This window comes from Sturnira hondurensis, unplaced genomic scaffold (genome assembly GCF_014824575.4).
Source record: "Sturnira hondurensis isolate 20B ecotype Veracruz unplaced genomic scaffold, ASM1482457v3 Scaffold0006496, whole genome shotgun sequence".
Lineage (NCBI taxonomy): Eukaryota > Metazoa > Chordata > Mammalia > Chiroptera > Phyllostomidae > Sturnira > Sturnira hondurensis.
The window spans coordinates 10,023,836-10,048,728 of record NW_028079127.1 but is presented as its reverse complement, the minus strand read 5'-3'; the positions used below and the strand labels follow the sequence as shown (position 1 = coordinate 10,048,728).

The window sequence follows — 24,893 nt, the reverse complement described above, 5'->3', positions numbered from 1 at the left end:
AAGTACTTAGCTTGGGTGATAGAGAGGGCTATGACACTGGATCCTACAGGCCACACTACCAAGAACGGAGTCACAGAGGCTCTATCTAATACAGAGACACAAACACAGGGAGGCTGCCAAATGAGAAGATGAATAAACATGACCCAAATGAAAGATCAGATCAAAACTTGAGAAAAAGAACTAAATGAAATGGAGATAAGCAATCTATCAGATGCAGAGCTCAAAACACTGGTAATTAGGATGCTAAAGGAACTTCATGAGTACTCCAACAGCATTTTAAAAAAGCAGGCAGAAATGAAGGCTATGCTAATGGAAATGAACAATTTACAGGGAATCATGTAAACTGATTAAAGCCAAAATCAAATGGATGAAGCCAAAAATCAAAACAATGATATAAAACACAAGGCGGGGGTGGGGGGGGGTACAAGCAGAACAAGATGAAAATAGAATCTAAAAAAAAAGGAGAGTGTAAGGAGCATTTGGAACAACTTTAAGAAAACCAACATTTGCATCATAGGGGTGCCAGAAGAAGAGAAAAAGCAAAAAATTGGAAAAATCTGTGTGAAAAATGAATGAAAGTAAAATTCTCTGATTTGGTGACGGAAATAGACTAAGTCCAGAAAGCACAGATTCCTAAATGAGATGGATCTAAACAGGTCCACACCAAGACACATCAAAATTAAATGCCAAAGGTTAAAGGTAAAGAGAGAATGCTGAAAGCAACAGGAGAGAAGCAGTTAGTTACCTACAGGAGTTCTCATAAGGCTGTTAGCCAATTTCTCAAAAAACTTTGCAGGCTAAAAGGGAATGGCAAGAAATATTCGAAGTGATAAAAAGCGGGGATCTAAAGCCAAGATTGCTCAGCTCAGCACAGATATCATTTAGAATCAAAGGGCAGATAAAGAACTTCCCAGATAAGAAAAAACTAAAGGAATGCATCATCATGATTTAACAATTGAATTTAAAAAACAAACTAAGCACCCTGGTTGGTGTAGCTCAGTGGATTGAGCGCAGGCCTGCGAACCAAAGGATCGTGGTTTCATTCTCAATCAGGGCACATCACATGCCTAGGTTGCAGGCCAGTTCCCAGCAGCAGATGTACAAGAGGCAACCATACATTGATATTTCTCTCCCTCTCTCCTTCCCTTCCCCTCTAAAGATAAATAAATAATAATAAAATAAATCTTAAAAAAACCTAAGCAAACAAGACAGAGACAGAATCATGGATACGAAGAGCATTTTTATGATTACCAGAAGGGAGGAGGGTTTGGGGAAATGGGTAAAGAGGTAAGGGGATTAAGAAGTATAAACTGATAGTCACAAAATAGCCATGGGGATGTAAAGTACATTATAGGAAGTAAAGTAACCAACAAACTTACATGCATAGCCCAAGGACATGAACAAATGTCAGGGGGATTGTCTGAGGGGAGTGGAGGGCTCTGGGTGGGTAGAGCAAAGGGGGAAAATTGGGACAACTATAATAGCACAATTGATAAAATATTTTTTAAATGCAAATGAAATGCAAGAAAAGATTTGCGCAGTGAATGGAAAAGGTGCTGTGACTGACTTAACACATCAAAAATGGTTTGTGAAATTTCATGCTGGAGATTTCTCACTGAATGCTACTCCAGGGTTAGGCAGACCAGTTGAATTTGACAGTGACCAAATCGAGACATTAACTGAGAACAATCACCATTATACCTAGTTGAAGATAGCCAGCATACTCAAAATATCCAAATCAATAGTTATTCATGAAAATATAAAATGTGTCTCTTATCTATAAGCCAATCCAATAGATATGGCACAGCATAAAGAATTTCCAAAAGAATACTGAAATCACTGTCAGTAAACTGGCTACCATAAGAAGAGAGATGTAAAGACTCAAGTCAAGGAAAGAATTGTGGCCCAAAAGTTCTTTGCCAAATCTCCAATTAAAGCGCCATGCTACCAAATACTCTACAGTGAATGGATCCGCAACTTAACAAAATGTGGGTTGTTTTAAAAATATGTTTTTACATAATATGTCTATACTGGGTACAGATGAAAGGAACATCTAAAAAAATACTTGCAAGCATTACATTTGCAAGATTTTATCTTCTCTTATCAGTTTCTCTTATTAGAAACATTTTAGGAGCTATTCAGCTTAGGCCTTCCTTCTCTCTGTTCTTCCTCACATAAAATTACAGAATGTGTCATGATAAAAAAGTCTCCTCTGGATGCTCCTTAGGATCAACAAACTACACCTGTCTCTGTAAATAAGGTTTTAGTAGAACACAGCCATACCCATTAGTTTCTATACTGTCTGTGGCTGCCTTCTTGCTACCACAGACTATAGCATAGTTAACTAGTAGTGACAAACCATACATGACTTGTAAGCCTAAAATATTTACTATATGGCTCTTAAGAAAAAAAGTTTTCTGATCACTACAGAGAGATAAGAAGGGGAAAGAACTTTTAAAAAAAATCATTCTTCATGATCTGCTGTGACCTCTTACTGTTGTTAGAAAGAGAACTCAGCAACACAAAAGCAGCAAATACAAAGCTCTACTGAGTTACTGAGAAAAGAATCCTATAAAATTTCTTACTCAACATTTCAGAAGTTAGAGCAGTTTTCTTTAGAATTAAAAAAAAGTATAAGGCAAATTATTTACATTCACTTTTGATCACTGAAGTAACTTAAAATTCATTTTTCAAAAAAAGAAAAAAATATTACCATAGTCCCAGGATAACCCATTGCTATATTATCATGTGCTAAAATTAACAATAACATTAAATTAAAAACAGAATAAGTCACCATGGTGTTAATATAAGCCTTCATTAGTGTCTTTAATCAAAATAATATAAAGCATTTTATATCTTTCCATTTCTATTAAATTCTATTGCCTAAGAGGGTGGTCAAGTATTTTTTAAACATCAGTCTAAAATGTAGTCAATCCTCAAAAAAAAATTTAAAATCTTTCCACTGAACTATACTATCTCATTCCTCTGCAAACCAATAATGCTACAAACTTACCGAAACAGATCCAAGTTACTATACTTCTCAAAACCAGGTTTAAAGAAGGATGCAATAAATTTTCGCAAAAATGGAAGGAGACTATCCCCTTGATTCTATTTTAAAAAGAGGAAGAACACATATTAGGCTTACAATGTTTAACTAAAATCTTTCAAGGGAGGAAAACCCCCTAAAAAAACTCCACTGATTAGATCTCTTTAGTAGGTAGGGGTAGAGATAACTTCTATATTCTGATATCCAAATTAAATTCAACTTAAGCATTAAACAGCTGGACACTCGACATACCACAATCTCAAGCTGCAGCCATCAATTACTTATTAAACTTCTATTATATGTTTCACACTGTGCTAGGTGCTGGAGCTCTGATCTAGTAAGACATGATCCTTGCTCTCAAAGAATTCTTTATAGTATATAAAGCAGCTATGAGCAAAATTACAAAGCAATTTAATAAGTGTAATGGTAAAACTATGTACAGGGTATCATACTATAGAGAGAGAAGGAATATCTAACCCAGCGTGCAAAGGGCACAAGGACCAGAAAATCTTCCCGGAAAGGATAATGCCTGAAACATCTTAAGAAATTGTGAAACATAAAAACATATTTAAATATTTAAGTAATTTCATTTTTACCTGCAAGATGAAGAATTTGCACGTATGATAAAAAATCTCTGCATTTTGAGGATTTTTTTCAAATGCAGTAAGCCACACTGCTCTGGCTTTGTCGTGCTGATTTGTTTGCAAATATAAAGCAATAAGGGCTTCCAACAACTGGCAGTTCACGGGACAAGATTCCAACAAACATTTACAAAGTTCTATTGCAGCCTCATACCTTAACAAGAAAAAAATACATGTCTATATATTTTAAAAATCAACTTTTAATACAAGGTTAACTGTATGTCAATTAAGTTTTACCTTTCTAGCAGCTGGTGCAGAGCAATCATGTTTGCGTAAAGTGGAACACAGGCCTCTACTCTTTCCTCAACAGTAAAGCTCTCATCTGTGCAAGATTTCACCGCATCTACCCAAAAATATCACAATAACATGAATCAAACATAAAATGAATTATCTGGCTGTTATTTAAACTCTAAAAAACCAATAGGAGAAGATGGTCTATCATCCCTTAGTTTGACCATCATTTTGTATTGAACTCCTGCCTTTTACCCAAACTCAATCTCTTACTCTCTCTTTCCTAGTAAAAATAAAACTACCCAATATAACAAGTGCCTGTGCATTTATCCTAAATTCCTTAAAACTCACTTCAAAAAAAAATTAAAGAATTACCTTTTCATCTTTCTCAGATCACTTCAAAAAAGGCCTTGACTGCTATCATACAGCCATTTAAGTGTCTCCCCCTAGACTAGATCCTTTCCTTACTCCTTCAAATCACACTTCTCCCCTGTAAAGAATTCTTTTTGATCAGACAGGACACTTCTTAAAGAATGGTACCACATTTTACTTCACACAACTGCCACCATCTCCTCCTTTGCCCAATGGCAGTATGACTCCCAGATTTGCACAAGTTTAAGTGAATGCCATTCTGAAACTGCACGTTTGAAGTTCACACAGGATCATAACTAAACGAACCTAAAAGCCTACCTCCACATTCATTTTAATTGATTAGCATTTGATAGTTATTCCTCTACTTTTTAATTTCTCCTTGCCTCTTTTTCTAAGAGACTGTTTACATTTCCTCTTGGTCTCCTTTACTGTCTCTATTCTCCCTCTTACCCCTTACTGCTGTACTTTTAAATCTCCATTTCCTCAGGGGAAACATCTCACAGCTTCAACTACTGAATGATTTACTGCGAGAGCACATTAAAAACTGTAAAGCACTTTGTAATACAGTAATTTCTATGTAATTAACTTCCAAATCCACTTCTCTATCCATAATCATTCACTATGGTCACTTCCTTATTTCCTTCTGCTGGAAGGCTTTTCCCATTGGATGACCAACTACCATTCACAAATACCACTCCTACTACTGAAGTCAGTCTTCCAAATTTACCAGTTTTCTACTAAAACACTCATTTTCCGAGTCTCAAGACCCTCAATTCATCTGTGACTATTTCTTCTCTTCTTCCCTAATGTCTAATCTGTCCCCTGCTGTATGTGCTAACTGTAAATGTATCTAATAAATACTCTTTCCCAGGTTATGGCAATGAGTTTCTGGCTGGTTTTCCTCCCTGTAATATCATTTCTCTTCAGCACATTTTTTTTCTTTCTTAAAAAACTTCTATTGTCATCAAGTCTACCACACTTACAGAGTTCTTGAAAACTTGGCATCATTCCATTTACTGAAGTTAATTCTTACTATTATTCTCCAGCACAAAACTCTTGCTTTAATAAGGACTCTTGCTTCTAATTTCCCTTCAAATCCAATGTACTAATTCCTAACTACTGGTTGTTTTTTGTTTACTTAGCTCCTCTAACAGGAATGTACTTCTTTTCCTTCCTCTCTTCACTGGTTTATTCAATAAACATTTACCAAGCACTTAGCACACAGCCAGACATCCTTAGCCAAAGATAAGACAAGAGTCCTACCTTTGAAGAGGCCCACTATGTCACATGACAGCTGAGCTTCCAAATCCAGCTTCAAGTCCTAAATTTTCTATGAAGACTTCCTTGATCATACCAACCTACAATGATCTCTTCCCTTTTGGTTTACGGCCTGTCCCATATAATTTTGTCAATCACAAATCCTAATCTCCTCTGTAAGCATAGGACTTAGACTACATACTAAGATACACAGTTATCTGGCCTCATTTGTTAATAATTATGTCAAATGTATAGATTTTATCTTCTGACTAGGCTATATACTTCCTAGTAAGAAGGAATAATCTCTACACCTTAAATGTATTCTATAGCAGACACATTATTTGGTATATAACAATAATCAGATTCACTGATGAATCGAATATTAATGCCTTTAAAAATAAGATGTAATCTTTAACTTTCACTTTGATGGATTGCTTCAAAAAAAGAATTACTTGATTCTGTGATTCAATCAACTTGTTAAACCTATATAATTTACCTATCAAGCTGATACTCTTTGTCTTAATCAGAAAAACTAATTATGTGGTGTATCACAGTTCCCAACATTTACAGATGCCAATGCCCATTCTTTCTGATTCAATCGTTAATCTTTCAAACACTAATATAATAATAAAGTATGAAACTACAACTGGTATATGTAAGTCTGTTCCACTTAATAATAAACAACCATAATAAATAATTTAGAAACATTTATACTTACCTTCAAAAACTGCCAACAACATATCAGGATTAGTCTTTACATCTTGAACTGTTTGCCACGGCATTATGAACGGTTCTGTGTTAACCATTCTTGAAGGATTGGCATTAGATGGATCATAAAATTTTGGAGGCAGACTGTTGAATTCAATAAGATGTATGTAGGCCAGCCATGCCAAACACCGATCACTTGTTTTAAGGTACTCAGCTACTATTCCATCATTAGCCGATTTCAATGCATTCTAGGTAAATTTAAAAAAAATCTGAAAGTGCTTTTTAAAATAATCACTCCTATACCTAAGATTTAGATGTAAAGGCAACAAATAATAAAACAGGTGTAATTCTTTGGAGTAGTTCTTAAACACCTAAGTCGCAACTTTGAAAATCACAACTTTGATTTTTTTAATCGAAAAACTTTTTAGAGATATCAATACTAAATTAGTAATGTTTACTATGTTTATAGAAGGTACATGACATACTAATTGGAAAAAGATTAAATGTATCTGAACATTTTACACGTCTTATTATTCAAAATCTAATAAGACAAGGAGAAAAAATAGTAAAAACAAAAAAACCTCAACACCCATAGAAGATTATCACTACAAACTAATTTTTTTATCTTATTGTTTGAATACTGAAGTTTATTCTGGTGGGTAAGAACATATATTCTCATCTAAACCCCATAAACTCTCTAAAGAAGGTATTATCTCTACTAAGCAAATGAGGAAACAATCATAAATTTACTCGGCTTCACACAACTTAACTAGTAAGTGGCAAAACAAGGATTCAAACCTGAAACCTGTGTTATCATTGAACAATGCTACCTGTAATGTTTTAGACCTCTTAAAAATTCTCTACAAACCATAATTTAATGCTACAGTAACTACTTACCTGTAAAAGTGCAAGTGCACTTTGGGATCTTCCAGTAAATATGTGCAGCTGAACTCGAAACAAAAGGGCCTCTAAAAGCTGAAAGGACAGGATGTCTGATGCTTCCCGCTTGGCTGCTCCCATCAGAAACTCCACCATTCGCTCGCACACGTAATCCTTTTCTTCAAAGGTGCTTTCTAGGTACAGAAACTGCCCAAAGGGGTTTCATACATTAATCCTGCTTCATAAGAATGAACTGTAAAACTACAGATTTTTCATATTTTGTTGAGAAACTGTCTCATATTAAATCTTCAATTTCTCTAAAAAGGTAATTATAAATATACATACACTCATCTTCCAATACTATAATCTAGATTTCCACATTCTACCAGGAGTTGGAAAGTGAAACAAGATAAACCCTACAACAATACTGATGTACTCTCATAATTACCACCAAAACAATTCCATTTTTCCTTTCCTGAATCAATAGGTAAACGACAGCAAGACCATGAGGGATCTCCAAAAACTCACATGTTTGTAGTCAGATACAATTTAATTGGCATTGCTTCCTAGGTGTGTGATCATACAAAAATTTTGAAAATAGTATTCATATTAGACCTATGTGGAACAATAAATCATTTAAAAGATTTAATGAAGAAATTAAACAGGGCCCTCGCCTGTATGGCTCAGTTGGTTGGGGCATGACCTATAACCAAAAGGTGGTGGGTTCGTTTCCAGGTCAGGAAACATGCCTGGGTTGGAGGTCCTACCCCTTGTCCAGGTACATGTGGTCCCCCACAGTAAGCAACCAAAAGATGCTTCCCTCTCGCATCGATGTGTGTCTCTCTCCCGTCCCCTGTTTCTAAAAGCAATAAAAAAGATGTCCTCAGTTGAGGATCAAAAAAGAAAAAAAGAAAGAAATCAAAGATTTCTTTAAAGATCAAAACTTTGAGGAAAAACATTACACCTTAAAAATCTTATAGTGATCAATAGCATTAACTTTGGCCTAAGGGTCCAGGTAAAAAATCAAGCATATTCCACTGTCCATCTCTATTTAGTACTAGTGTTAGGCAAGTAGGAGTTAAGACTGGCAAGTTCATTCATTAAGGAATACCATGTTATCCAAACCTATTTGTTCTGAATTGTAGTTAGTAAGAAAATAATAGATCTAACAGTAATAGATTTATCTGGAATTTTATCTGAATCTAATACCTTCTGATTTCAGCTACTAAAAGTTTAGATATTAATCAATATTTATTTTACAAGTGGATTATTTGTAATTTTAAGTTTAAACCTGGTCAGGACACATCCCATTCTCTCGGAGAATGAGGAAGAACCTATTTTTTCACCAGATCTTTGTATTTTGGCAAGGTTCAACATTAGTATGAATTATACATTATTTCCATAAGTATTGAAGACTGATAATATATTGTTTCTTATCATTCATGTGTTATACATGCATAAGAATTTAAAAGACATTTTTTCAGATGCTTTGCACAAAATTCACTTAACTTTGCCCAAACTAAAACTGCTTAATAGCTAAGTATAAAATGTTTTAAAATGTTTATAATTTTTCCTTACCAACATAGTTAACAAAAATCACCTCGTTACTACAGATTTTCTTCCTGTTTAGTCTAAATTAATCCTAACCCACAGAAATAATTTTGAGGTTACTGGACACCAAAAGTGTAGGTATTATATCTACCTTGCAAATAAAGCATATGATCTATTAAGCTACATATCAATATTTAAGATGATCCAAAGAGTTATGAACACACATACACACACATGAACACATAGGACAATGTTATCTTTTCTACTCACAGTCCAAAAACTTTGATAATCCGGAGCATATTCAACAGCTGTTTCACACATTTCCTGCACCTCCTCCTTGGTTCCTCTTTTAGAAAACAATCTGAGGTAATGGCACCAAATTTCTGGATTGTCTTTGTTGTTTTCCAAAGCCCGAGCCAGAACATTTAAAGCAGAATCCAAGGACTCTGAACATAGCCTACATGTTAAGAACAGCAGGAACATTTTCCTTTAATATTTGAAAATGCTTTTAAATTAGGCTAGTCTACTGAGTCATTTTTAAATTCCATTTTCTATTAAAACCTACCAAGAGACTACAGTCACCTATGACAAAGAGAGGTAGATTAGGATTTTAAGTCAATCTGTTGAAAAAAGGTCCTGATTTCCCATAGACCCAACAATTCCTTTTTAGGTGGACGCTCAGTTAGCATTTACCAGATAAAACCACTGTGTTATAAAATCAATAAATTATCAACTTCAAATGTGCTTTAAGTCCATACTCAGCAATACGTTTTATGATTTACACTGGTCTGGGAATGGGAGAGGTTAAACAATTTCCCCTCAAGGCCAGTTACTGCCAGTACAAAATATCAAAGCTTTCAATATAATAGTTCTTTTCAACGGTCAAGGGCTTGCTATCTCTTGGAGAAGATAATTGTCTCTCATGATCCTATTCATAAAAAAATGTACAGTTCTTTGGCCTTCACTCAGTAAATGAGTCAGAAAAGAAAACCTACTTATCCCATCAACATGAAAATGACACACAGGGCAAGTTAAATAAGCACCATATTCAGGTAAGTGAGGTATATTAGCATTATGCAGTGCTGCCTTAATAAAAAGAAAAGCTTGAATACCAAATTTTAAGACAGATAATCAGAGTAGCCTTTAAAACAAAATAAAACTGAATTATTACAATGTAAAAATTAACATAATAAAAGATATTCCCAGTAATAAGATTATTCCCAGTAAACCTATCAAAAAAGTAGGAGTCAGAAAATACATTTATGCAAGAAGCGCTGTCATTTGTGAGATGATTACTATTTACTTTATTTGTATACACATAACATAATGCCACATGCAGAAAAAAAAGGAAATTTACAATTCAGAGGACCTTAGATATGCTTTAAACCTCCAAATGAAAATTAACAAAAAAATTAAACTTCTTCCACTACTTTTCAATAAACCCAATAATTAATCCCTACAACACTCAGAACCGACTGTTTTTACTAAACCTACTTTGAAATAAGAGCCTACTAGAGTTAAAAACTATGGCTAATTTATTACCTATACACTGAGCCATGCACACAACTCAAGATCTAATCTCAAACATTTTCTAATAGCTTTTAAACAATAAAGTGCTTTCGCTCTGTCAAAAAACAAAGGCTCCATTGATACAAGGAAGGAAATATGATTACTACAAAAGAAATAAACCTCAAACACAAAAACAGAAATGTGCAACAGTTCACACAAAGATTAGAACTGGACCTACCCTTCATTTTGATTTAAGTACTTGTATGCAAGCTTGAGCCAAAGTTGTACATGAGAAGGATTTTCAAGCACACTTGCTTCTAAATTAGCAATGTCATCAGTCTCATTTGTAAAGTATCTGACATCATCTGGAGTCACAACTGTATCCAAAGCTGGAACTTTTATTCGGTTCCCTGGCTGAAAGGCTATAATAATAAAAGCATCATTAGCTTCCTACTTTCTCTTACCCACAGACACAAGAAAAAACTGGCATTGTCTTTAAAATAATCTAAAAAGCTAAAGATTCTAATGACAGGCAGTAGCTCACTGTTTGCTTGTTTAAGATTTTATTCATTTTTAGAGAGAAAAAGGAGGGAGAAAGAGAGGTAGAGAAACATTGATGTGTGAGACACCGACTGGTAGCCTCTCACACCCCCCAACTAGAGACCTGGCCTGCAACCCAGGCGCATGGTTCAAATTTGAAGCATAAACAGCGTAACAAATTTGAATATTCTGAGTCAGGACTGGGAATCGATCAGCGACTTTTTGGTTTGCAGGCCAGAGCTCAATCTGCTGAGCCACACCAGCCAGGGAAGCTTGTAGCTTAAGGTAAAGCAATCATATAATTTATTGTCTAAACCAGGACACATCTAAGAGTGATAGGGGATGTTATTAAAAATTACACCAGGGCTCTGCTGGGCCAAACAGAAGTATGGTCTCCCTACTTTAAGGTAAGTGTCATCATCTAATAATTCACATTCATTAAACTGTAAGAGAAAAGTTACAAAATATGAAGATGGTTTATTCCACCACATCTAAATTAAAGAAAAAGTGTTACATTAATGTAAATAAGCATAAGAGAGCATATACCTATTAGGTATTAGCTAATCCACAAATAGTAAACAATTAAATTTCCAAATCTGAGATTCTCATGCAAGATGTACTTGACAATAGGGCATTCATTTATTCATTCATTTTGTGAGCCTACTGACTGTGTACCAGAAAACAGAGGCTCCAAGATGGTACCAAACAGAACATGTGCCCTCAGGAAGACACAGACCAGGGAGTACTTTGAAGCTGTCACAATTACCAAAGAGTAATCCTTGCAGGGACTGGACTATGAACACCAAGTGTCCTGCAATGTAGGGAGCAGCCCTGAAGAATGAAGAACTAACTGCCTTAAATGCCAAACAGCATAACTACTTCTAAAAAATAAAAATAAAAAAAATAGGCTAGTACATATACCAAAAAAATTAGTAAAGTAGAACACCAAAATTTAATAATTCTGAATCTTCAATTACTTCTTACCATACTTAATCGGTCCCGTAGACTGTTCCTCATCACTACTATTGTCTGAAATAGGTTTTCTCCAAAACTTTGGCTTCCACTTTCTTTTATCTTTATAGGTCGTAAAGGGAGGTGCTAAAGGAGACATGAGAAGACTGTTAGTTGATACACCTGGATTTTTATAGTTTGAAGGCTGCCTAAATAATACTCGAAAAGAGCTAAATCTATTCTGTTGTATTAGAGTTGACATATATTATACTGAGAACATAATGCCATAAGATTTGCTGTCATAAAGAAACTACAATATTCTTTTGTGTGAGAGAGATATATATACTTACTATGGCCTTTACTTTCGTTGACATTGCTAACAAGAAGAACAGCCATCTGGTCCATTGACATTCGATCTTTGTTTACTCCAAAAAGTTTCTCAACATATTTTTCTGAAATGAGAGCATTGCTATCTTCATAAAAAGTATAAAAAACATGGATTTCAGAGATGAGGCTAATTACAGAGTATGGAGTGAAGAATACTTTAAGAATTTAAGAGAAATATATGGTAGTAATTAAAAACACTTAGGGCCTTCTAGAGGGCAAGGCCTGTATTGTCTTAACTACTACAGCAAATCCTACATCACGCACCCAATTTGGGCTAAAAAAAAAGTATTTCCTGAAACTAAACAAGTGAAAATTAAAGTCCTAAATTGAGAACGATTAGATTCAGGGACTTTAATAAATCACTCTGGGTCGTGATAATACTGAATATAATAAACACCAATTCCCCGACTTTCAAAAGACTTGCAGTTTAACGTTTAATTATCTGGCACTAACTCTGAGGAAAAGCTTAACAATATTTACTCATAATAGCTGACAATAACCTGTGCTTTCTACAATGTCAAAGAATATAAAGTCTTATTTCATTATATAATATGAAATCACAAACATCTCCTTTATTTTTGAAAAAATAATAGAAAAGAGGTCTATTTAAAAATCTTACTAAAACTTCCAACAAATATTTATATATTCTTCTAAATAAACTGAACTGTTTAAATGAGCTCTGTCCAAAGACTTTCTGCAGAGACAGAAATCTCTCGTATCTGCACCGTTCTACCGGTAAGTGCTGAACCACTGCTGAGCTTCTGAGTTCAACAGTAGCTACTGAGCACCTGAAATGTGGGCAGTGTAACTTGAGAGAATACATTTTAATTTTAATTAATTTAAATATGAATAGCAACATATGGCTGGTGGCTACTGCATTGGACAGAGCAGATCTAGATAAAGTGTCACAGGTGAATGTATCCAATTATAATAATTAAAAGATGTCAAGAACTGAATATTAAATTCTTAAATTGCCTAAATCCAAGTTTTCATTTAGGAAACAACAAGAGGTCTTTAAAAACCTGCTGCAGTAGCAATTTCTTCATCAGTGCTTGTCTCTGAACAACCAATCAAAGATAGATTATATGACAGAATGTCCTGGAATAGCTGTTTTCGGCTAAGCGTATAGTCTTGTGTATGCTGCCTAAAATAAAATGACAACAAAAAAAATTTAATTGTGTACACATGAAACCTAAATACCAAGAGTGTCTTGTAAATTAAAACGTTCACAAATTAAAACTACTTACCACTGACAATCATCATCATTACATGTTCCTGTTAAATCAAAACGGCAGAAACACTGATCTGGTTCAATCATATTACTGTATGATACTGAGCTTAGGGGAAGTTTTTCCTTCGTTCGATAGTATGGACTAAATCTAAGGAGAAGAGAAGTAGATATATGCTCCATAAACATACACCAGAAAAAAATGTTTAATTTCATTTTTCCTCACCATTAAAATTTCTGTAACTTTAAGTATATTATTTATCTAGTTACTTAATAGCAAAATTAACTCCAGGAAACAATCTGAATATCAAGCCATGGGAGGGACAAACAATACCCTTTTAAACCCAGAACATAGAAGACCTCAAATAGAAAACAAAAACCAAAAAAATCCTGTATTATAAAAGTAGTGTTTTCAGTCCTGGTTGTTGTGGCACAGTGGACTGAGCACCAGACTGAACTGAAAGGCTGCTGGTTCAATTCCCAGTCAGGGTACATGCCTGGGTTGCTGTCAGGTCCCCAGCTGGGGGCCTCGTGAGGGGAAATCGATCTCTCCCACACACGTTTCTCTCCCTCTCTTCCTCCCTCCCTTCCCCTACTCTCTAAAAGTAAATAATCTTTAAAAAATAAGTAAAAGTAGTATCTTCATACAACATAATAAATGCTATATGATATTGGTATTTCTTGTACACGTTACCAGCCAACAAAAAAAAACTCGGAAAAAACAATTTATACTTCCTGGTAGGTGCTTCACAATTTATATCATACCCATTTAACAATCTCACAACTTCTAGCAGTCTAAAAACAAATGCAACCTCCCACAAAGTAACCCATCTGAGAATACCTAAATCAATTTTATGAGAGCTGGTCAATGCATTTCTTATGTGAGGTAACAATAATTTTTTGAAAAAATTAAAAATGTTCATAGGACTTCTTATTTTTTTCTAAAGTCTCTAACAGGCAGTAATCCAGAATTTACAATTCCACCAGCAGCCAGAAATTAGAATTTGATAAGAATTAATAATCTCAAGTATGAGCTAAGCCTTACTTCCTAACATGATTTCTGTATGACAAGAGACCTAATTTTTATTCTCCATGAAAAGAAAAGTTCATTTTTTTAGTAACCATGATGCAATTTTCTTTCATCATCATCAACAGTCAAAGTTGCAATATCAACAACAGGAGCAATCCTGAAACTCAAGCTCAATGAATCTTTCTTTTATACCTGTAGGATTTAAACACTAGGAGAGGGCTGTGGTAGGGACTAAAAGGAAATGGCTTCACTTCTGTTGTTTTACTCTGTGCAGTCACAAAATCTATATCCACAGAAATCTCCTGCAAAAGAAGACAATAATTTCGTAAGGAAAACAGAGCTAGGGTGAATTCTAGATCTTACAGAAAATATGAAATGTTCAGTTACCTGACCACACAAATCCTTTTCTGTAATGCCTGTGGTAGTTTTTAAAATCAGTTGTTTTAAGCTGTCAGCTTTTGAATATAATTTTTGCAATTCACCAATTTTCAACCCCAGAAAAAGTTCTGGTTTTTCTACTGAGTTCTTAGGTTTATTCACACATTCTTTGTTAGGTGTGTCAGTGTGCTTAAGGTTAGGTTTAGTAAAAGAATTGGATTCTAAGAAGGATCGTCTTCGTTCTCTGTTTGAACCAGACAAAATCTCATCATCAACATCATTTTCCTCAGTGTCCAGAATTAATTTATCTTGAGTCAGATCATGAAGTGAGGGTTGAGGTAAAGAAAATTCCGGTTCCTCTTCCACAACTGGAGCAATATTTTGTTGTTCCTTTGCTTTAAGGGCCCGAGCTTCTTTCAGTTTTTGAATTTTCAGGGCATATTCGTATTCTAGCTTTTGTAATCGTCTTTTTTCCATAGCGATTAGTTCTGCTGAATGCTTTCTTGGACTTGATATTGGAGAGCTGTCCAGTCTCATTATTTTGTTTGGCTGGGGGAAATAATGATATAAATATCTTATATTGCTATGATTTTATAAACAATTTTTGGTGAGGTAAATGTGCTATCCCTGATACAATGCCAACATTATAAAACTAAGTAACAAGAATAAAGAGTTTTGCAAGTAGCCAACAGTTTTAATAGTTAATCTATGATTTACAAAAAACAAAAAGTCAGTACAAAATAAACAAACAAGGTTCCAAAAACATGAACATCACTTAAAAGCGAAGCTTTAATTTTACTCTGAATATTCAAGAGAAAACCTGAATTATCTCTTATACCTCTTACTCTCAAAACTATCATAAAAACCTTCTGCTTGCCAAAAATAGAATATTTCTACAAACAACTTACTCCGAGCCGATCTTGTTCCAGTTTACGTTTTCCTATTTCTTTACTAGCCACTGCCTTTGCCCGAGCAAGCTCTTCTCCGTATTTTAGAGTCAAAGCTTTTTTAACTGTAACACGTTGCTGTACTTTGTGAATCTGAAAATACAGAATAATTCTGAAAACGTAAATGTAAACCTTAGAAGAGGAAATAACTTCTTAACACAGCAGCAAATTTAGGGTATTCACCTGAAAATAGAAATATTCCAATATCATATCTCAAGGGAGAAAACTATTTTATTAAAAATTTGGCCCATAAAAAATGTGTAGTAAACATGAGACTGTAATATTTTTACTTAAGAAAAGAACATTACTTGTTCCTGAAGCTTCTTCAAAAACATTTTGTTGACGTTAAGAATTTTCTCTGTTGCTTGAAGCTGTTCTGTAAGTTTTGCAATCTTTGTTTCAGCATTTCGAACAGATTCTTTCTTCTTTGCTTCCTGCTGTACTAGATTCTTTAAAACCGATTCATCTTTCATCAAGAGAATCCTATTTGAAAAGTAACAATTCTCATTAATGGTTTTCTAAACTGGTAGACTAACATCACCAGAATAAAGTTTACAAAGCAGTAACTCATTTTTAAGGCGAAAGATTTATTCGATCTGAAGAGAAACCAGAGTATAGCAGTAACTCATTTTAAAAATACATTTACAATATGCTAGTGATGAATACTTTCATATTCATCAATCATACGGGTATTCAAAACATGCTGTTCCATTTTTTAAAATGTTTTTTAATTTAATTCTTGTTCAAGTACAGTATTCTGTCTTGTATTCCCAGCCCCCCTCCAGCGTTCCCCACCTCCCTCCCATTTCCACCCCCCCATCTTAGTTATTGTCCATGTGTCCTTTATACTTGTTCATGTGAGTCCTTCCCCCTTTCCCCTGTGATTCTCTCCCCTCTGGACCCTGTCAGCACATTCTGTATTTCACGCTATTCCATTTTATAGAAGTAAATATGGGTCTAATTTTTTTAAAAAATCACTTAAATCTAAGTACTGTGAATTACAGTTGAAAAGTTGTTAATAGTAAATGTTTAATGTTGGTGGAATCTGACCCTACATGACTTCGGAAAACTGAGAACTTAAGGCAGAAAACTGCTATGTTTAGCTTCACATATAATGCTAATAAATATCTAATAAACATAATCAAGCATGTTTAATTAACTTACAAATATCTAACTCATTTTATCTAATGCAAGGCAAGGAAAAAGAAAAGGAAGTCTAATTTTTAAATAACATACAGATTTAAAGTTTGGAACTGATAAGTAAAACAAGACAAAAGACAAATCTGTGGATATAAACTTTCATCTTTTCTCCTATTAAATACAGGGGCACCTTGGTACTCATCATTAATTCGTTCCAGAACTCATGATGAAACTGAGTACCAAACAATGAAGCATTTTCTCTTGTGGGGTGGCATCATGACTCATACAAATGCTAGCAAGTGCTATGAGTCCCCAGAAAGTGCCGAGTGCTGAAGCACTTTTTTTTCTCATCAAAATGTGAAGAGTACAGGGTTTGACAAGTTCTGAAGCTGACAAGTACCAAAGTATTACTGTATTATGGTTTAAAAAAAAAGAAAGAATGGGAATACAAGAAAGAAAACTGTACTTGAACAAAAGAGAAAGAAAGAAAGAAAGAAAGAAAGAAAGAAAGAAAGAAAGAAAGAAAGAAAGAAAAAGCTACCTTCCCAGAAAGATATCATATTTTAACAGTCACAACAATGGACATCTAGAATGAATCATAAGCTCTGGCTGAGTAAGCTCAATTGGTTACAGTGCTGTCCCTACACACCAAGGTTGCAGGTTCAATCTCTGGTCAGGGAACATACAAGAATCAACCAAGGAATGCATAGATAAGTAGAAAACAAATTGATATTTCTCCCTCTCTCAAAATCAATCAATCAATCAATAAAAGCTTCCCTAGAATGAATCATAAACACAGAGATTATATGATAGAAAGGAGAGTAAAAAAACACATAATTTTTTTAAAACTTTTAAGTTACCAAAGAAACAGAATCTAAATAAATTTAACTTAATCTACTTTTAAAACAAACCACTTCTTTATAATTTTGGAAGTTGATGCTCATTACAACTATTTCAACTATAAAGCACATTTTTCAGATCTCTAATTATCAGGATGTAACTCAACATTATTGCATATCATAATTCAGGTAGAAGCATGTTTTCTTTCTCAGCAATGTATAAAATAATGACACACACTAGAAGTAATAAAATATGACAGCAAAAATATAATTCAAAGCTTAAGACACTTTTGTAAACTTTTAAAAATCATCAAGGTGGTTGCCCTGGCTGGTGTAGCTCAGTGGATTAAGCCCGGGCCTGCAAATCAAATAACCACGGTTCAATTCCCAGTCAGGGCACATGCCTGGGTTGCAGGCCAGTTCCCAGCAGGGAGTGCATGAAAAGGAGAGAAACATCAACCATACATTGATTTTTCTCTCCCTCTCTCCTTCCCTTCCCCTCTAAAGATAAATAAATAATATATTTTTTTAAAAAGATTTAAATGTTAAGAATTGGTAAGTTACAAACACAGGACAGAAAAAATCTTAACCATCTTTGCACAGAACCTCCCCCTCACATTTGTAAACCTAAAAGGGGACTGGCAGAACAAAGCTCAGGAACGTTGATCTAAAACCATTTTGCTCTTCATCAACTAATGATACCAGAGTGTTTGGAGTGGAAAAAGGTACATCCGTAAATGTTGTAACTATTTCCACCAAATACATGGTAGAGGCTCTCATCATAAAAAAATGTTTTAACTATGTATGGGGATGGATATTATATTAATTGGATTTACTGTGGTAACCATTTCACAATACATACAAATATCAAATCATTGCGATGTACACTCAAAACTATATTTCATGTCAATTATACCCCAATAAAATAACCCCAAAATCTACCAATGATTTCAAATAGATTCTATTATTCAACATATTTTTTATGATGTTTTATACATGTTCTCAAAACTCTGAAACACTACTTGAAACAATACAGTAATTTCACAAAACATGTAAGACATTTATGACCCTTAACTTTATATTGACACTTTAAAAATAACACCATATCTGACTATGTGTCTTATTAAACAGACTAAGTAATAACTATTTCCAAAAGCCAAGTCCACCACTAACAATAAAAATATGCCTTCAAAGAAGGTATTTCAAAAATCATGCCAGAAGTTTTAAAGAAAATTCTGAATAAGAAGTTTCATATATGTTTTTAAGCAATGAACAAACCATGTATAAATCTAAAGGGAAAAAACTCCTTTGAAGTTTTGATATTTTTATTTAAACATTAGTACTATTACTTGATATAAAAATCTAATTCACCAAAATGATAACCTCATAAAGTTCTAGCAAGTGTAAAAGAATCTGTAATCATACTGTGTACTTAGTATTGACATACACCACAAAAAGATATTCATCTAACATGGCAGCATTCGATACATGCAGTATTTAATCAGATAATGAGGCTCACCTGTGTTTTTTAAGTTTTGCTTCTGCATCTGAAACCTGCTTAGTAACCATTGCTATTCTGCCAATCCCATCAATTTCCACATCAGAGTTTGCTGGGGATGATGAATTTGTCTTCAACTGATCTGATTTAATCAAACGCTGTTTTTCCCGACTAAAATAATAGATGGATGAAAAATACCACAGATAAACTAAAGTTATTTTCTTTGAAGATGTATTCTATTTCATAATATAAAGTAAAAATACTAATCATATTAACTAATAATAATGGTGATGACCAATATGCATGATCCAAGTTTCCTTTCAAAGCAGATATTATAGGCCTAACCATTGCAGCTAAGCTGGTTGTGTGTAGTTCCGCAAAGCAAAAGGTTGCCAGTTCAACTCCCAGTCAGGACGTGTGTTGGTCTGTGGGTTCAGTCCCCAAGTTTGGGTGTGTTCCAGAGGCAACCGATCAATATTTTTTTCCCTGTTTATCCCCTCCTTCCCCTCCCTAAAAGTAAATAATAAAATCTTTGGGGCAAAACAGCTGACAGTGTAGCTCTCCTTTGTATCAGCTTCTCTCTTTTTCTAAGCTGTTTTGATCTGAATGTATCACTGTATTCTAATCTATAGATGATCATCTGGCTCCCCCTCCTGTGTGAATCATAAAGACACTAACTCTACACCTTGAATAAAAGCACTATACATTTCCCAATGCCAATAAACTGTAGACAGACTCAGTTAAGTACTGAAAACAGCACACACCTTTAAAGCTTATTACATAAAATGCCACTTACTTGGCAATCTCTTCCTTTAACAATCGATATTCAATCTTCTTTTCTTCAGGCAGAGCTTCAGGTGTTCGCATGGGATCATTTTCTTTTTCAGATTTTGGAGGTACTTTCGGTTTTGAAGCTTGCTAGAAAACATTTGAAGTCAACTAGATCAACAGCTTTCCTTATTCCACACCAAGATGTATATTTTATATTGCAACCTACTGTACGCTTATAGATTTAAAAATAACTACCTTCATTAATTTCTATTTCTTTTTAAAATTAAATTCATTGGGGTGACACTGGTTAGTAACATACAATTTCCAGATACACACATGATAATTTGACATCTGCATACTCTAAAGCACAGGTGGCAAACACAAGGCTCGTGGACTGAATCCGGCCCTCCACCTTGTTTTATCTGGCCCAGCACCTTGTTTCTACTTGTTGATAATGCTGAATTCCTTGCCACCAGTTTAGTTAAATTTATACAGTCCCAAAATGACATTTGGCCCTTTGAAGGCAACCTCAAGGCTGATGTGGCCTCCGGTGAAAATAATTTTGACACCCACGCTCTAGTGTGTGCTCATCACCCAAAGTCTGGTTTCCTTTTGCTACCATATATATTTGACTCCCTTTACTCACTTCACCCTTCCCAGCTAGTTAACCAGAAAATTAATTATATAATCTACTAAGTTGTCAGGACTTACAATTTGAAAATAATTGAACTAAATCATAGCTAAACAACTGTGGCAGTAGGAACAGGGACAAAAGTTGTACTTATATCATATATTTTAATAAAAACTGTTTTCTGGTAATATAACACAATTTGAAAACAGTAAATTTCCTTAGTACAGAAAATCAACTATCTACTATTTGAAAACTGGACTAATTGGAAACAAAAAAAGAAGATCAATAGCTAAAGACATCTAAATTTATACATGCTTTATTATATAAAGTCCAAATAATACAAATACTTAAAATATATCCACAATTTAATACATTAAAAATCAATACCTTCAGGAGGTCTAACTTTCAGGAAAAATAAACTTTAATGATTGTCAATACATTATCTTTCTTGTTCTCTTTCATTATTGCACTCACCTCAGCAGTTCGTCTTGCTTCTTTAATCATTGACTCCAATCCACCAAAAACACTATTTGTTGACTTGGAAGCCTCTCCATCAGATTCACTGTCATCTGAATCATTCAGTGTTACAACCACTGATTTATGCTTTGGAAGCTGCGAAGGCAATATATTTGTTACTCTTAACGACAAAGGTCCTACCACTATTCGCTGCATGACCTTGAACATGTCCCTTAACCTATCTAAATTTCACTCCATAAAAATAACGGACTCCAAGTACACAGTCTATGGTTTGTTCTAGTTATAGTGCATAACTGACTTCATCCCACTCTAGCAATACTGGTTACATGCCAAAAACATACAATATTGAATATTCTCAGTCTTTAAAGACACCACTATCATCACCTTCGATATTGTTTTATTTTATCCAACTTTCTATAAAGAACCATAATGTTATCTTAAATTAGCTCTTACAACCAAAGTAAAAATTAGTAATTCTAAATAATTTTTAAAAACTGTTTGGCTTTTGCAGTTATATATAAAGGTTAAGTAGCCAAAGTTGGTTTCCTTAACGGAGGCAAGATTTTAACTTCATTTTCTCCCATTTATATATTTTACTTTGAAGCCATTAGAAAATAAGACCAAAAAATATTGTCATTTCATCTCCTTAATAAACATCATAAATTCTTACAGTATAGTTATTAATTGAAAAAATATAAGCAATGTATAACTAATGAGCAATGTAAAAATATATGCTTTGCTAAAATTAACTATAGAATAGACAGAAAGTTTGAATGGACCAATTTACATAGAAAAAACTTGAGGAAATGGCAGAGAAAACCATACTATTCTGATGAATATAATGCTTCCCCCCAAACATTATCATAAACTCTACCCTTCTGTACATGAAGAAGCTTCTCCTATTTCACTAATAAATTTGTATTTACATATGAATGCATATGTACATACAGAAGAACAAGAACGTGCAGAATGAGACAGTGAAATTGCATACAAATTTCTCACAGCCTGTCTCAATAAAAATAGGATTAAATTTTTCATTTGTTTTTACCGAGATGACAGTTCGTGGAAGACGAGGTCCTCTGTGAAACTTTGGATTCTGTATCCTAGGCTGAGATACTGTATTAATACTGACTATTGAAAGATTACATCTTGGCACTGGCTGTGAACTGTTCAGAGCTGGAGGTGAAGGTGGGTCACTATTACTGGATGTTTCCTAAATAGGGAAGAAACAAATGTGAGAAGAAAGAGAAGAGAAGAGAAGAGAAGAGAAGAGAAGAGAAGAGAAGAGAAGAGAAGAGAAGAGAAGAGAGGAGAGGAGAGGAGAAGAGAAATCCGTCACCTTTAAAAATCTTGAGCAAATGAGTATCATAGTTATACCTGATTTATAAAAGCCCCCAAAATTACAAATGAGAGAAGAGTACTCCAATCTAAAACTGAAGCTCATGAGCACCACCTAGCGGATCAGGTATCTAAATTACCTCTGGTTTAAAAGCTCTTTTATTGGCTAGAGATTTAAGTAGCTCTTCTCTTAGCAGCATTTCTTCCTCCTCTTCCTCATCTGCGAAAGGTGGTTTTGGAGGCTGTTCTGGATCGTCAGGTGGAAGAGGTGGTAAAGGTGGTACAGGAGGTAGAGGTTCCAGAGAAACACACAAGCCTTCCACATAAGGCTGGCTCAAATGTGGCAAAGACTAGTTGTTTTCCAAAAAGAAAAAGTAATTACAATGCAAATTTTACCAATTCCAAATGCTTATCTGTGGAGCATCATTAAACAAGCAAAAGGTAAGTTTTAGGTCACTATTTTAGCTGTAAGCTTACATATATTATAAACCTCAAAAACTCTCCCAGAATTAAACATTCAGCATGAAAAATATAATTTTTGTAAAAATAAAATCAGTATCTGAAACATTTAATTTACAAACTTCAAGATAATTATACAAATTTCTCCACTCCCATTCTTATCTCTATTTAGAACTCTAAAAAATATAAAAATCAAATTTTATAAGGTCTATTCCTCTAGATGACTACTTGAAAACAAGTAAAGATACTGAAAAACTGAGAACGTGATGTTTGCATAAAAATAAATGAATTATAGCTCAGTGGATTGAGTGCGGGCCTGCAAACCAGACAATCGTGGTTCGATTCCCAGTCAGGGAACATGCCCGGGTTGCAGGCCAGTTCCCAGCAGGGGCCAGTTCCCAGCAGGGGATGCACGAGAAGCAACCATACACTGATGTTTCTCTTCCTCTCTCTTTCCCTTCCCCTCTAAAGATAAATAAATAAATATCTTTTAAAAAATTAAATAAATAAAAGAATTAGGAACCAGAATTCTGAAAAATGGATAGTCCAGAGTATTTTAAGAAACAAATGTCAGTAACACTTACCATTACCCTTTTAAATTCTTGTGAAATCGCTTGTTAGAAAGTACCTTATAAAGAAAACTAATTTTACCCAAATTTCTGAATTTAAATATACTTTTGCTTCAAAGACCTTCCAGCATTACTACTCTTGCCATTTAAAACAGTTCAAGGAAAAAAGAAAAATGTTTTCTCTCATTCTCTGCTCTAATATTCCTCTCATCTTAAACTTCCTAGGTGGACACCAGATGTCTACCAGATGTCTACACCAGATGTCTACCTAGGGACTGAGAAATGGCAAGATTCCCTCTAACCTATCAACAAAGATCCAGTTTGGTCTCTAGGATCTCTGAATCCAAAAATGACTTTGACTTTGTGATTCCACAGTGTCCTTTTTTTTTCCCCTTTAAAAAAAGCCTACCAAATGAATAGCCTGCCAGTAAATAATCAACTGCTTAGTCCATAGATTTCATAGCTACTGATTTTGGTAAAGAATTGGTTTTTTTTTTTAAGATCTCTTCATACCTAACCATCTGTTACTTACATGCCAGTTTTTCAAAACACATTAGAAATGACACAAAGCAATCAATTTTCTTAGAAATAACATCAATTCTCACTTACAGAAACCTGAGGTGGTGGAGGCAAAGCAATAGATGGCGTTGAAGAAAAATAACCCAATGAACATTCAGTAAAGAATGGTGGTTGCACTGGTGAAGGAGCTGTAAAGAAATTTTGTTAAGAGTTTACTAACAGAAATATTTCAATGTAAGTAAGCTAAATGTATAGTATGTTTGGCGAATACAAATGTATCTAGATAGAGTGCAAATTAGACTTTATTAATCTCTAATAAAATCTGTACCTCCAAGAAACCACTTCCACCTATTTAAAATTATCTTTATGTTATCACAAAGTCACCCATCAACTTAAGCTGACGTTATTCCTTCAAAACTCTTCAATCTGTTCTAATTTTCACCTAATGATGAAAACAGAATAGAGCAGGAAAGGCTCAAAACATATTTTTTTACAAATATACTTTTTAAGCAATAAAACAAAAAATTCCCCTGAACTAAAGTGCTTTAACTAAAGGAAAATAGTGAAACTCCATTCCACCCTTCAAACAGAACAAAGAAAATAAAGAAATGGACTACTTAAGTTGTATAGAAAGCAAATAGGACAAGAAATGAAAAGAATTACTTAATGTGTTTAATCAATAGTCTACACTATTCACATTTTAATATTTTTAAAGTATTTTATTGAGTATGCTATTCCATTTGTCCCATTCCCCCCCCCTGCCCTGCCCCCCCCTGACGGTGACCCAGAGGTTCCTAAGCCTCTTCTCATTTTTTAAAATTCATTTCTTCATTCTGTTCCAGTTGTATGTTTATTTCTTCCTCTGTTTCAAATTTTTGATTTGTGTCCCAGTTTCCTTCCCTTCACTGTGGGTTCTTTGTATATTTTTCTTTATTTCATTTTGTATAGCCTTCATTTCTTCCTTCATTTTGCAACTGAGCTCAACCATTTCTGTAAA

The 24,893-nt window shown here is 34.2% G+C and overlaps 1 protein-coding gene across 1 annotated transcript in view; it reads right to left on the bottom strand.

Annotated features, from left to right (window-relative positions):
- Positions 1-24,893, bottom strand: part of ZFC3H1 (zinc finger C3H1-type containing) — a 57,364-nt gene that overhangs the window by 9,727 nt on the left and 22,744 nt on the right. The window contains exons 7-27 of the mRNA XM_037049440.1: positions 23,987-24,084; positions 22,490-22,699; positions 22,060-22,224; positions 21,009-21,146; positions 19,929-20,050; positions 19,154-19,303; positions 15,964-16,138; positions 15,617-15,748; positions 14,718-15,257; positions 14,523-14,632; positions 13,320-13,451; positions 13,095-13,216; positions 12,036-12,137; positions 11,719-11,832; positions 10,433-10,616; positions 8,956-9,142; positions 7,153-7,341; positions 6,266-6,503; positions 3,925-4,030; positions 3,643-3,841; positions 3,014-3,108 (exon numbers count right to left, since the gene is read on the bottom strand). Coding sequence (XP_036905335.1) covers positions 3,014-3,108; positions 3,643-3,841; positions 3,925-4,030; positions 6,266-6,503; positions 7,153-7,341; positions 8,956-9,142; positions 10,433-10,616; positions 11,719-11,832; positions 12,036-12,137; positions 13,095-13,216; positions 13,320-13,451; positions 14,523-14,632; positions 14,718-15,257; positions 15,617-15,748; positions 15,964-16,138; positions 19,154-19,303; positions 19,929-20,050; positions 21,009-21,146; positions 22,060-22,224; positions 22,490-22,699; positions 23,987-24,084 — 3,508 coding nt within the window. The remainder of the gene's footprint in view (positions 1-3,013; positions 3,109-3,642; positions 3,842-3,924; positions 4,031-6,265; positions 6,504-7,152; positions 7,342-8,955; positions 9,143-10,432; positions 10,617-11,718; positions 11,833-12,035; positions 12,138-13,094; positions 13,217-13,319; positions 13,452-14,522; positions 14,633-14,717; positions 15,258-15,616; positions 15,749-15,963; positions 16,139-19,153; positions 19,304-19,928; positions 20,051-21,008; positions 21,147-22,059; positions 22,225-22,489; positions 22,700-23,986; positions 24,085-24,893) is intronic.